This window comes from Podarcis melisellensis (assembly GCF_964234715.1).
Source record: "Podarcis melisellensis genome assembly, chromosome: 15".
NCBI lineage: Eukaryota > Metazoa > Chordata > Lepidosauria > Squamata > Lacertidae > Podarcis > Podarcis melisellensis.
This window is the reverse complement of record NC_138532.1, coordinates 32,346,367-32,359,507: the sequence shown is the minus strand read 5'-3', so window position 1 is coordinate 32,359,507 and position 13,141 is coordinate 32,346,367. Positions and strand designations below refer to the sequence as shown.

At 46.5% G+C, this 13,141-nt stretch overlaps 2 protein-coding genes across 3 annotated transcripts; one reads left to right on the top strand and one right to left on the bottom strand.

Annotated features, from left to right (window-relative positions):
* Positions 1–527: 527 nt before the first annotated feature.
* On the top strand, positions 528–7,765 carry RPAIN (RPA interacting protein). Its single transcript, XM_081890672.1, has 7 exons — positions 528–866; positions 1,862–2,059; positions 3,543–3,588; positions 3,680–3,794; positions 4,480–4,543; positions 5,419–5,553; positions 5,823–7,765. Exons 1-7 carry the CDS (start codon positions 657–659, stop codon positions 5,850–5,852), a joined length of 798 nt encoding a protein of 265 aa, XP_081746798.1. The 5' UTR covers positions 528–656; the 3' UTR covers positions 5,853–7,765.
* Positions 7,766–9,118: 1,353 nt separating this feature from the next.
* On the bottom strand, positions 9,119–12,231 carry MIS12 (MIS12 kinetochore complex component). Of its 2 annotated transcripts, none has more exons than XM_081889676.1 (2): positions 12,101–12,231; positions 9,119–10,667 (listed from the first exon to the last, which is right to left on the bottom strand). In XM_081889676.1, the coding sequence occupies exon 2, from the start codon at positions 10,628–10,630 to the stop codon at positions 10,013–10,015; it is 618 nt and encodes a 205-aa protein (XP_081745802.1). In that variant the 5' UTR covers positions 10,631–10,667; positions 12,101–12,231; the 3' UTR covers positions 9,119–10,012. The 2 variants fall into 2 exon arrangements, with proteins under 2 accessions (XP_081745802.1, XP_081745801.1); XM_081889675.1 differs by lacking the exon at positions 12,101–12,231 and adding an exon at positions 11,521–11,590.
* Between the last annotated feature and the right edge of the window lie 910 nt (positions 12,232–13,141).

The window sequence follows — 13,141 nt, the reverse complement described above, 5'->3', positions numbered from 1 at the left end:
CGAATATTGTGTTAGTTACACATAGAGATTGGGATTGCTACATTCATGTGTCTTATCATTCGAAACGTTCTTTTACTGTTGCCTAACTAATATTTCTTTCTTACTTTTGTGCTTCATCATTCTAACATTTACTATAATTGTTCAGCCACAATGGCATTTCATTTTTTTTGTTCGATCATTTTAGATTTTTATCATCCTTGTTTTATCAATATATCTCTACCGTTTGACCACAATATTCTTCCGCACGGTAATAATAAATAATAATAATAAATTTTATTTATATCCCGCCCTCCCCAGCCGAAGCCGAGCTCAGGGCGGCTAACAACAATAAAACAGTACAAATGTACAGCACAAACAACACTCTAAAATCATTCATTATATTGCATATCACAGTTTCAATTTTCTTTATTGCTTTGGTCACACTTTTTTTCGTAAAATTGATTCCCACCCTCCCCTCACGCACTTTATTGCTTTATCACTCTTACACTCCCATCTCCTTGTCTTTAACAGGTTTGGCTTGTTTACTTCGCCTTCTTCCTCCTCCCACCGCCAAAACCCGGGAAGGGACGTTTGAACGACGAGAACGTCTTCGACTACAATTCCCATCAAGTGCCTGACTGATCCCTCAAGATGCAAGGTGCGAGACGTTTCCCAGCATGCACCGGAGTCCTTTGCCGAACTCCATTTCCCAGAATGCCTTGGGCGAGTGGAGGGCGGTTAAAGGAAGGCGGCAAAGCCTGCCGTGTAAACGCAGCTGCCGGGTCCGGGTCTTGTGCTTCGCGAAGGGGATGGAGGGGCAGGTTCAGCGGCACCAGGCTCTTTACAAGGGCGCCCGGACCCCGCCTTGGAAGGAGACCTTCAGGCAGGTAAGGCGGCCGCGCGGGGTCTGACCGAAACTCCTGTGGAACGCGGCGACTGCGAACGTTCCATGACTTCCGCAGAACGCGGCGACTGCGAACGTTCCATGACTTCCGCAGAACGCGGCGACTGCGAACGTTCCATGACTACTGCGAACGTTCCATGACTGGATACAGTTCAAGGAGCCCTGCCGGCTCTGCGCGTTGATAAAGGGCAGATTTGACCGCCGTCCTACCTGGATGGCCGTTTCCGTAGCAGCCCAACCCCTAGGGAGAGAGCATATAGCTAAACTCTCCCACAAGAGGGGAGCGATGGCCACCACCTTGGATGACTTTTAAAAGAGGATTGGACAAATTCATAGAGGCGGCGGCTGTTGATGGCTACTAGCTGTGACGGCTATGCTCACAAACCATGTGCTTTTCTAAGATCCCTGAACTGCGTTGATGTTGTGGGTGCTTGCTTGTCTGTGCTCTGCAACAGGGTAGTTCCATAGTATTGGTGCCTGACTGCTTGTGCACATTTAGGAACTGCATCAACGAGGGAAGCAGTTCATGCAAGCTACACCTACCAAGATTATTTACAGTGGTACCTTGGTTTACGAACTTAATCTGTTCTGGAAGTCTGTTCTTAAACCGAAACCGTTCTTAAACTGAGGCACACTTTCCCTAATGAGGCCTCCCGCCACCGGTGCCCTTCCACCGTTAGGATTCCATTCTTAGACCAAGGCAAAATTCTCAAACCAAGACACTTTCTGGTTTTGCGGAGTTTGTAAACCAAATCATTCTTAAACCGGACTGTTCTTAAACCAAGGTACCACTGTATTTAAAATATTTCAAGAATATTGAAAACCTACATCACTGTAGTCATATCAGGTGAATCTTTTAAAATGTTAAGAAAGCATTTCATCTTCCTAAGTAGGAGATTGTGGGGAAAAGAGAGAAATGATTTAGCCATGCTGGTGTCTCCATTGCGAGTCTTTATCTCTCTGTTCACTGCCCTCCAGCGCTGCGTGGAGAGGCTGAAGAGCAGCCGTGCCAGGCTCCTGGACAGATACCGCCATGTGGGAGAAGACACAGCCCATCAAGCGAGCAAAGCCCTCTTGGTCCAGGAAGTGATGGAGGTGGAATGGCAGGCTCTGCGGCCTCTGGATTTCCAGCTGCCCTTCCCCAGGAAACAAGAAACTTCACCTCAGGTCACTGCGGTAAGAAGCAGCTACTGTACTATGTTCTTTGTGGGTGGCTGTCCATATCGCCGGGGGCAGGGGTGTTGACATGCAGAGGGCTGTAAGGCCAGCTGGCTAGCCCCAGCTGGGCCCTCTCCATCCAGCTGTCCGCTGCGAAGACCCATCGGCCTCTGCTCCGGCGTAAATCAGCGACCCGGGCTTCAAAGCCAGGGCACACTATCAGCAGATCGAACTGCACACACAGAATAGGCGTGAGGCTTGTGAAAGCATACTACAACTACAGATTTATTAATCATAAATCAGGACAAGCAAACATGTTGTCTCTCTCTCTCTCTCTTCATCCTCTCAGAGAGACAGGGAAAAGCAAAATCAATACATACAACTGAAGTTCCCAGCAAACTGTGCTGGAATGTAAACAGACATGTGACTCGCAACAGTTCCTCACACCTACTCCTTAAGGTGGAATGGAAATCTCAGCAGTGTATGTGTGGATTGTCAGCATAATGTCCTGGTGCCCACAAAGTTTCTGAGCACGCACACACCTCGCAGCCGCATGAAGTACCCTTGGCGAACAGAGAGGTGACCTTTCGTTCCCTCGGAAAGTACATAGAGCCAAAGGAGGAAGTTGGAAGAGCGGCACTCTTTCGCACTTCCTCTTTCAGCTCTATGCTTCTCAAGGCTTAGATTAATTCTAGTGGATCTGCTTTCTACCCAGGTCCCTTGGAAGAGCAACGTAAGTGTGTCTGTGTCTATCACTCTCTGGGGGTGGGTGGCTGGACTGATCCCAGGGGTGAAAGGTGAGAAATGCCCAAACAGCACTTACAAATGCCCAAAGGGCACCTACAGTACCGGTTCAATCCAAATGTGCCCATGAGCCTAAAAAGGTTGGCAGCCCCTGTAACTTAGAGAGCTGGCATCCCTCTGGCTGTATACAAATTTAACTATTAATAATAATTCAAAGTTCTGGTTTAGACCTATTAAGCCTTATACAGTGGTACCTTGGTTGTTGAACGGCTTAGTTGTTGAACAAATCGGCCCCTGAATGCAGCAAACCCAGAAGTGGGTGTTCTGGTTTGCAAACATTTTTTGGAAGTCAAACTTCCGATGCAGCTTATGATTGAAAGCTCCTGCAGCCAATTGGAAGCCATGCCTCGGTCTTCAAATGCTTCTGGGAGTTAAGCAGACTCCCAGAACGGATTAAGTTCAACAACCCAGGTACCACTGTACAGGTTAGGTCTAGGCTATCAGAAGGACTGTATTCTTCCACCAGAGCTTGGGCTCTGAGATATTTTGGGGTAGGCCCTTCTCCCAGCCCCACCATCCTCGTAGGCGTTCTTGGTGGGGACGTGGGAGAGGGCCTTCTCGGTGGCAGCTCCCATATTTTGGAGCTCCCTTCCTAGAGAGGCTAGACTGGCTCTATCCATATTGTCCTTCTGCTGGCAGGTGAAGTCTGTTTTTATTCTGTGGAGCTAATACCAGCTTACTGTGCGGTTCCCTTTAGATGCTGGACGTCTTGGAGGAAATCCAGGAGGAGCTGATCTTGCAAGGTACTTGATTCTCTTTTGATTCTGATAGCCGCAGCTTTAATTTCTGTTGGCACAGCCTGTGACGCAGGGGACGGGGCTTTCTCCCTTGCAGAACAGCTGGCCGTGGAAGAGTACGAACAAAGCCTGCGCTTTGAGGAGGAGTGCCTGAATGATATCCTGGATGGCTTGGATGCAGAGCGCAAGGTCATCTGCCCGGTTTGCAGAAGGTGAGGCAAACACATACAGTGTTTTATAATAATAATAATAATAATAATAATAATAATAATAATAATAATAATTTTTTTTTATTTATATCCAGCCCTCCCCAGCCGAAGCCGGACTCCAGCTAACAACAATCAAATAATCAAACAATCAAATAATCCAACATTCTAAAAACATTTCATTATAAAAATTAATTAAAATCAAATTGAGGGCAACCGTTAAGCAAAATTCTGTGCAGGTTGCCAGAGGAGGGAGTCAGGATGCGCCCTAACCAAAGGCCTGGTGGGACAACTCTGTCTTGCATGCCCTGCAGAAAGATGTCAGGTCCCGCAGGGCCCTAGTCTCTTGTGACAGAGCGTTCCACCAGATTGAAGCCACAGCCGAGAAAGCCCTGGCTCTAGTTGAGGCCAGCCTAACCTCTCTGTGGCCTGGGACTTTCAGGATGTTTTTATTTGCAGACCATAGGTTCCTCTGTGGGGCATACCAGGAGAGGCGGTCCCGAAGGTACGATGGTCCTAGGCCTTTCCCCTGCCTCATCCCAGTTAGATGATGTGGAGAAATAGCTACCAGGTGGCTGAAGCTCGCCAGGGGAAGACTTAATAAAGGAAACGAAAAGGAATTCATCCCTGTTGAGTTTCACCCCTGATCGCTTCTCCACCTTGCATTAATTCATGGCTGTGTTCTTCCTAGGAACAATCTCTGTGTGATGAGTCACTCAGTCGTGTGTCCGTGTGGGCTTTCCATCAGCACGCAGGTGAGCAGGTGCACAAAAATCATTTGCGCCGTTTGGGGTAAAGGAACATGGCTCAGCAGCAGAGTGCACCAGATTTGTACACAAAAGGTCTGGGTATGTTAAAACCAAGGGGGCAGAAAAATGCATCAGAAATATCCCACCCACAGGTCACAGGTGGTTAAGGGCCAAGGCCTTTAGAGCAGTGTTTCCCAGACTTCGGTGTCCAGCTGTTTTTGGACTAAAACTCCCATCATCCCTCGCTAGCAAGACCAGTGGTCAGCCATAGTGGGAATTGTAGTAAATGAGAAGACACAGCAGAAAAGGCCCGTTGAGTTAAACAGCTGAGCAGCTTTCCTGGGCTGGATTTCACTATTAATTTTGTAAAGTTGTTGTTGTGTTACCCACTTTTCACTTCAGGGTCCTAGGGTGGGACCCCTGGACGATTAAGTCCAATCAAAGGTGACTATGGGGTTGCGGCACTCATCTCGCTTTTCAGGCCCAGGGAGCCGGCGTTAGTCCACAGACAGCTTTACGGGTCATGTGGCTAGCATGACTAAACCGCTTCTGGCACAACAGAACACTGTGATGAGTGCCAGAGCGCACGGAAGCGCTGTTTACCTTCCCGCCACAGCAGTATCTATCTACTAGCACTGGCGTGCTTTCGAGCTGCTAGGTTAGCAGGAGCTGGGACAGAGCAACTTAGCTCACTGCGTCACGGGGATTTGAACCACCAACCTTCTGATCAGCAAGCCCAAGAGGCTCAGTGGTTTAGACCACAGCGCCAGACCCTACCACGGGGAAGGGAAGCGGTTGGCAAGCGAGGTGTACATGTGTGGAATGGGGAGGACTGGGCTTGCCCGCTCCACCAAAAGGGTTTGATTCCTTCTCTCTGTAAGGGGATGACCAAGGAGAAGCTCTGCTCTTCGCTGGAAGACAGCGTGACAGAACACGGCCGCCGCTGTCAGTGCTGGCCTGAATTTGCTGTAACCAGCTGGGCGGAAGGCGAAGCACATCTTCTCATGAGCTGTCAGGTAAGAGCCTCATTTTGTGACAGCAATAGTGCGATGTGCCCGCCTGCTGGAGAGGCAGTGTGGTGTAGTGGTTAGCATGTCAGGACTAGGACTGAGAAGGCCCTTGTCCTTGTTTGGGAGAAGCACAGGGGATATCCCTGGGTGTAGCCCCCATAGCGCTGCCAGTTGATGGGAAGTAATGAAAGAAGTCTTTTGATCTCCATAGCGCTGCACAGTATGAAGAAACTGCACATGGCAGGCAATTGTTATCTTTCTTTTTGTGTTCTTAGGTTTGCGATTCGTGGACAGTTATTTTGTAGCCGTGGCTCCATTTGCAGCACTTTCCAGGAAAGCAGAGAACTCTCGAATTTTTACCCGCCGTCCCCTTCTGAGAAGTGTCTTATCTACGTGTGGGTTTAATACACACAAATGTACATAATGTCAAAAAGTGCCCTTTATTGATTCCTTGATGCATGTTGTTTACGGTGGTTCTCGGTTGAACAAAAATACCTTTCAGTGTTGAGAGAGGGTGGGTCTTGTTGCACATGGAACAAATGGAATATTTTGTTTTCCTGTTTTGTGACGTTAAGTGGGTGCAGCTGCTTTGAAATGTTTATCTAGATTTTACTGATCCTTCCATCAGAGCAGGGAGTGTTGCTCAAAGTGCATCTTTTGCTGCTTGAAAAGTGCAACGTTCACTGAAAGGAAGGTAGGATGACATGAGATCATGAAAACCCACTGGGCTGATGTGTCAGAACCCCTCTCTAAGGCAGACTCGTGTCACATACAACCTTTTAATAATTCTTTGCGAATAAAGTTGGACTGCAACTGTCACCATTCAGTTTTCTCTGAAGGAACCAGACTAATCTTGAGTTAAAACAAGCACTATTGCCTCCTCTTGTCATTCAGGGAACCACTAAACTAAATTCCAAAACGGGCATTTGCAACAACTGAAAAGTATCTGAAGATCTTTAGTACACCATTTGCACTACAAACTCTCTAATGTCAAGCAGTTTTTGAAGGCAAGAGCTTTTACAGGATATACTACAGTTTATTCCTTTTCATATCAAGTGTCCCAGCGTACAAGTGCAAGTATACTTGGACCTGAGACATGCAAGGAAGCCTTCAGACCATCCAAGTTTTCCATCGAGAGGCCTGCTTCAAGCAGAAGAAACACCAGTGAACCATTAGTTCAAGAGTTGCATGAGGGGGGGGGGGAGTTGAATTTTTTGGTATCACCAGAGGACACTCAGAGAAAAAGGAGGATGAACTCTCCCAATATCTGAGGATGGTTAGGGTGGCTGTGGTATAAACGTAGATTAAAAACCCCAATACGGGTTGAGAAAGATCAAATGTTTTTATTCTGGGTGTTTCAGTGGGGAAATTTGGATCACCATCAGCGTTTAAGCAAAAGAATTGATTGCTTACTGGTGTCTACAAAAGCACGAAGCAAAAGCTATTAAGTGTGGAAGAAAATCTCTAGGTATGGCTCACCCCTAGCAAATGTGGCAATCCACAGTCACAAAATACTCTTAAAAGTGCTCTGATATGGCTTCCCCCAAAGAATTTAAGGGTGCTCAGAGTTGTTAGGGGACCCCTGTATCCCCACTTCCAGACCTACAATTCCCAGGATTCCCTGTGAAGAGGGATTGGTGGTTCAACCACTCGGAGAACGGTAGCTCTGTGACGGGACTGGGGGCTTCCTAACAACTCGTCACCCATTAAACAAACTACAGCTCCCAGGATTCCTTGGGAGATGCGTGACTGTTTATAAAGTAGTATCATAGTGCTTTAAATGTATGGGGTGAGTGTGGCCTTCAGTCTCTGCTCTAGGGGTGGAGAACTGGATCAGGCCAGCAGGTCAGATCTTTTTCTCCTCCACCTCCTGTGAGATACAGCTTGCAAAATGGGCTATGCCTGCCCTCCCTGCTTTCAGCCAAGGTGTGCAGCAGCCCATGTCTGACAGCATATGTGACACCATCTGTAGGTCAGGTGGGTTGGGCCAGACAGGCCTGCAGGCTGAGCTTGCAGACAGCTCTGCTCTAACAGCAATTTGAACACTATTGTGTTGTTTTTTTACCTTTCTGAGATTATTGTATCCCTTTTTGTGCTTCTGCTTTATTTAATTTGCTTTGCTATTTTATTGCCTTGTTTTGTGTTTCTGATTTGTGGCTTAAGTGACAAGGTTACTAATAACAAATATAAAACGTGTAATAAAAGCATCTGCCACCGATTACAGGCTGTTTTGACAATACATGGAAACTTTGAAGCTTTGGGTGAGATTTCAACCCCAATCAAAGGAGCAGGCAACCCTTTGGTACAACTTCCTATGGTCTGAAAATGTTTGTTTGTCTACATTTATCAGTGTTATTCTCCACCTCCAGTATTCTTGTATTAAAAAGGACAATGAAAAGATAATCATCTTTGCATGGATGGGATTCCAGTGTTGTTTATAACTTGAAATGCAAAGGAAAATGTTGGTAGTTTTATTTGGACACACACACACACTAAAAGCATGATACAGTGGTACCTCAGGTTACATACGCTTCAGGTTACAGACTCCGCTAACCCAGAAATACTGCTTCAGGTTGAGAACTTTGCTTTAGGATGAGAACAGAAATCGTGCTCCGGCAGCGCGGCAGCAGCAGGAGGCCCCATTAGCTAAACTGCTGCTTCAGGTTAAGAACAGTTTCAGGTTAAGAACGGACCTCCGGAACGAATTTAGTACTTAACCCAAGGTACCACTGTATATTCCTTAGCCACAATCCTAGGCACTGTTTGTTGTTGTTTAGTCACGTCCGACTCTTTGTGATCCCATGGACTAGAGCACCCCAGGCACTGTTACACAGGAGTAATTACAGTGACAGCAGTAGCAGGAAGGTCTCAGATTTAATCCCTGAAATCCCCAATTGGAGCTGGGAAGTGAGGGCTGAAACCCTGGAGAGCTGCTACCTGTCATTGTGGACAATCCTGAAATCCTTTCCTTTGGTTTTTTCCTCTTCCAGGTTACCAGCTTGCTCCCCAAGTGCTGTTCTTTTCCCTCTTGTTTCTTGTTCTATAGGGCTTCCAATATGTGCTAGACAGCACTGGGCTAGATGTACCACAGGTGTAAGTAAGTATTCAGCTCACTATCACCTATCACACAAGCAAAGAATCAGAGTTGGAAGGGATCCCCTGGGTCATCTAGTCCAGGCATAGACAAACTTGGTCCTCCAGAATTTTTGGGACTACAATTCTCATCATCCCTAGCTAACCGGATCAGTGGTCAGGGATGATGAGAATTGTAGTCTCAAAACATCTGGAGGGCCAAGTTTGCCTACGCCTGATCTAGTCCATTCCCCTGCAGTGCAGGAATCTCAGCTAGATCATACACAAAATAGGGCCACCCAACCTCTGCTTAAAAACCTCTAAGGAAGAAGAGCCCACCACCTCTCGTGGGAGTCTGTTCCACTGTCTAACAGTCCTTGAAGGTGGGCAGTGCCACAGGGTGGAATGTTTATCAAAATGAAAACCTCCAGGGTTTACATTTCATTGGAAAACATCCCATTTCATAAGTTCATCAGCAATAAACCGACACAGGCAGCCATGGCTGTTTCAAAGTGATTCGTTTATTTATGTGTATTCGGTAAACCAAACCAAACACCCTGAAACACCTTACTCTAGGGAATATTTATATTTAAAGCTGGAAATTTTGCAATGCAAGTTTAACCATTTTCCAGTTCAAAGCATTGCTGGAAAACACACATCACTTGAAGGGACATTGTGGATAAGCACACTTGAGAAACTAAATAAAGGTATTGGCGCAGCTAAGAGCTGAAAACATTTTTACCCTACGCTAGCCAAGAAGCAGCTTATAAAGAACAAGGTAAAATTATAAACTATGAGGGCAGGGATCTGAAAGACAGGAGACACACAAAGAAAAATGTGCCCATTCTTAAAAGTTTCAGAGTTAAGAGTGTATTTATATAGTTCTGCATACATACAAGGTGGCCCAAAAGTTGATCTACAGAAGTAGATCTACAGCTGAATCAAAGAACAATCAAGAAGAAAGAAAGTGGATTCTAAAGCAGTATAGCTACTTTTGGACCAGCCTGTAGATTCCAGCTGCCTGAAGGAGCAATTCCTCCCCAGAAGAGGTCCTGCAATATATTGGGGAGTAGTGTCCATGGCAGGGTTGCTCCTATCATAGAGCTCTTCATTAAAGGTGTGTGGGTGAGAATAGATGTGTCACAAGACAGTAGCTGCCCAGTTTTGACCAACAGCTAGCGAGTGGGACCACGAGGCCATCTGCAGATGCAAAAAGCTTCTTGTCATACTTTAACAGCAACACTGATCCAATGGATCCCATTTTATTTGCCACTAGGGGTGAGGAACATGTGGCCAGACTACAGGCTCCACCAGACCATTGGCTATGCTGGGTCTGACGGGAGCGACAGAGTTCAAGAACATTTGAAGGTTCTCCATCCCCACCTTTACACAATCACTTCTTCAGCTTGTTCATTTTCTCTTCCACCTCCCGCACGACACTCTGGAGTTTGACAGTTGTTTTTGTCAAGGCGGAAAAGCTTTCTTTCAGGTTGCCGACCCCCTCTTCTCTGCCTACGTTTTCAAGGCCATCAAACCACTGGAGGATCCCTTCAAGGTGTGCTTGGACAATCTTTTGCTCTTCCAGCTCTGCTAAAAGAGCCTGTTCAGCTGCGCTTTCGGCCTTGAGTTGTCGTTCCAGCTGGTCAATCTCATCCTGGAGCTCCTGAAACTGTTCTGGAGTGTAGCGGAATTCCTCTTGGCCTTTGTCTTCTGGAAGCAAAACATTTGGGGGGATGCTCAACACCGTTTTCAGAAGGGTGTCTTCCATTTTGCCAAAGAGGTTGTTGAAAATCTTCTTCATTAAAGAGAAGAACTGCTCTGTGCTCCTCCGGATTAGGGAAGGCGTGAGCTTATTGGGACGGATGCACTCCAATTTATTCAGAATAGTGTCCTCCACCACAAGCATTATGTGAGCAAGGTGGTCCTGGAAGGCTACATATATCCGCAACATGAACGTTTGAGGAGTAAAGCCGAAGAACTGGGCCTCATAGGCCATGGGATTTACCGACATTTTTGCAAAACTAGCTACACAAACACAGCATGGAAGTCTGCGAAACAGAAAAAAAGGACAGTGTTATAAGAGGTAAAAAAAAATACTGGACGACCCCATTGGCAAAACCAGATACTGCCTGTTAGCTATTATTATAGCTCAGCAAAGGGAGCTATTTTTATTATTATTGCTTGCAGCAATTATAATACTACAGTAAAACATCAAACATTAAAAACTTCCCTATACAGGGCTCCTTTCAGATATCTTCTAAAAGTCAAATAGTTGTTTATTTCCTACCGTAATTTCCTACATTCTGACGTGACACAACATGGTAAACCTCGGAGAAGAGGTCCAGGGGTGAATTTTTAGAAAAACAACGACAATTTCATGAGGGAAGAGGGATGCAGTGGGGAGAGAGTGTCTTGTGAACAAATTATGATCTAATCATCTGCTGCTAAGACGTTTCTATTCATCTTACTCCTGCATTCTTCCGTTGTTCACTATGCTTCAATGTATACATATAAATATATGTATTAGCTGCTACTGTGAGTTTATGGTCTTGCTGGTTTAGATTTCACCCACTAAGGTGTAATCCAGGTTAGCAGTAACTTTATAATACTTTTACTGGCGTTTACAAGCCCCTCAAAGGCTGCAGTGCTAAAGATAAACGGAGAAAACGTTCAGTCTGGGAGAATGGCATTTAACCATTATTGTTAATTAAATTTATTAGTCACTGTTTTTAAGCAAAATAATCTCAAAGCAACTTACAACAGCAGGCAAACTCATTTAAACCAGCAAAAAACAAAGATACAGTCTAGAAGAAACTTTTTATTTTTTAAAAAAAGCAGGATTAAAACATATAGTTATGTCTGTGATTGAATCCATAATTATTTCCTATAGAAATACAGTACCAGACAGTTGGGGCAAGTTCCCGTTTCGAGATCTGGAGCTCCTGACCCGAGTTCAGGTCTTTTTACCTTTGCTTCCCGCCACTTTTTAGCCTTTCACCTCCTCGGCCCCGCCCACCATTCCTCTCACGCCCTCCTTCCCAGATCCGATCATAGAGATGGGGGCAGGCAAGAGCGACACCGTGGCTTCCAGTAAGCTTCCGTGATGGCAAACACGGAGCAATGAAGAAGTCAAGAGGGGATCGTTTCATTTGTATACTTTTTGCGACCTAGGAGGACGGAACGGTGGTGGCTAGCAGCCATTAACACTCCTGCAGTGTAAGCATCCCTATTGCAGGTTGCAGACTGGGATGAGGCTGAGAGAATCGCTGCCAACCAGAAATTAAATAATAGAATAATATATAATAGAGTAATAATCTAATCTAACGAATCTGCAGTTGCAGGGGGGAGAGGTCCAGCTGAAGGGGTTGCCATCCCTACAGAGGTGTGTAGTGAAAATGCAGAAGACAATTGTATTTCGAGAGTTAGGTGGCATGTCCCTTTCCCTTTAACATCCCCAGTTGGATTCTTGTGTTTTACACACCTGTCCGGAGTTTCTTCTGTGTTGCAAGTGCTGGCTGGATGCCGACTGCAGGTAGTGGGAGGCACTCAGCCGCTCTGTATTAATCCTGAGTAATGCCAGGTGCAAGGGACACGGGTGGCGCTGTGGGTTAAACCACAGAGTCTAGGACTTGCTGATCAGAAGGTCAGCGGTTTGAATCCACGCGACAGGGTGAGCTCCCGTTGCTTGGTCCCTGCTCCTGCCAACCTAGCAGTTCGAAAGGACATCAGAGTGCAAGTAGATAAATAGGTACCGCTCCAGCGGGAAGGTAAACAGCGCTTCCGTGCGCTGCTCTGGCATGCCAGAAGCGGCTTAGTCATGCTGGCCACATGACCCGGAAGCTGTACGCCGGCTCCCTCGACCAGTAGAGCGAGATGAGCTCCGCAACCCCAGAGTCGGTCACAACTGGACCTAATGGTCAGGTGTACCTTTACCTAATGCCAGGTGCACTTGATTACATCAAGGCAGGCTATAAAAGCCATAGGTGGGAGGGGCCCGGGGAGATCAAAGGCCCTGATGCTGGGAGACCAACGGTCGGGGTCTTTCTCCTGCTGCTCTACCTGGAGATCCGGGCAGCTGAAGGGGAGATTGGGTGGCCCTTGTTGGGTATATTTTATATTATGCTTTGTATGCTTGTTTGTTAATAAAACTGTCTTGGTTCCCCTCCCACCTCCTCATTCCTTTTGTCCTGATATTCTTGGAAAGAACTGCTGCATTTGGCAGCACTAGCTGCCATCCCTACAGTTGCTGATCTATGCTGCAGATTAGGGATTGGGCGGAGTTAATTTACAACGTCCTTGCAGTGTTGCCCAATGGTTGTCAGCTGTACGTCGAATGGAGCTGAAGTTGACGCTTAGGCCAACCCTGCAGGGCTGTTCACTCTTGGCGTCAATGGGCTGAAAGAGGAACTTTCAACTGCAACTGCAACAAAGGCCAGTGGGCTCTTCTTCCTCCTTCAGAAACCTGGGACTCCACTGAGGCATAGGAACATAACAGGAAGCTGCCATACAGGGAGTCAAACCG

Excerpts from the sequence above, each read along its gene's own strand:
- MIS12 (XM_081889676.1), bottom strand. The coding sequence starts at position 10,630 with ATGTCGGTAAATCCCATGGCCTATGAGGCCCAGTTCTTCGGCTTTACT.
- RPAIN (XM_081890672.1), top strand. The coding sequence starts at position 657 with ATGCACCGGAGTCCTTTGCCGAACTCCATTTCCCAGAATGCCTTGGGC. Across the intron at positions 3,589-3,679 it reads GGAGGAGCTGATCTTGCAAG|AACAGCTGGCCGTGGAAGAG; the intron begins GTACTTGATTCT and ends TCTCCCTTGCAG. Across the intron at positions 3,795-4,479 it reads ATCTGCCCGGTTTGCAGAAG|GAACAATCTCTGTGTGATGA; the intron begins GTGAGGCAAACA and ends TGTTCTTCCTAG.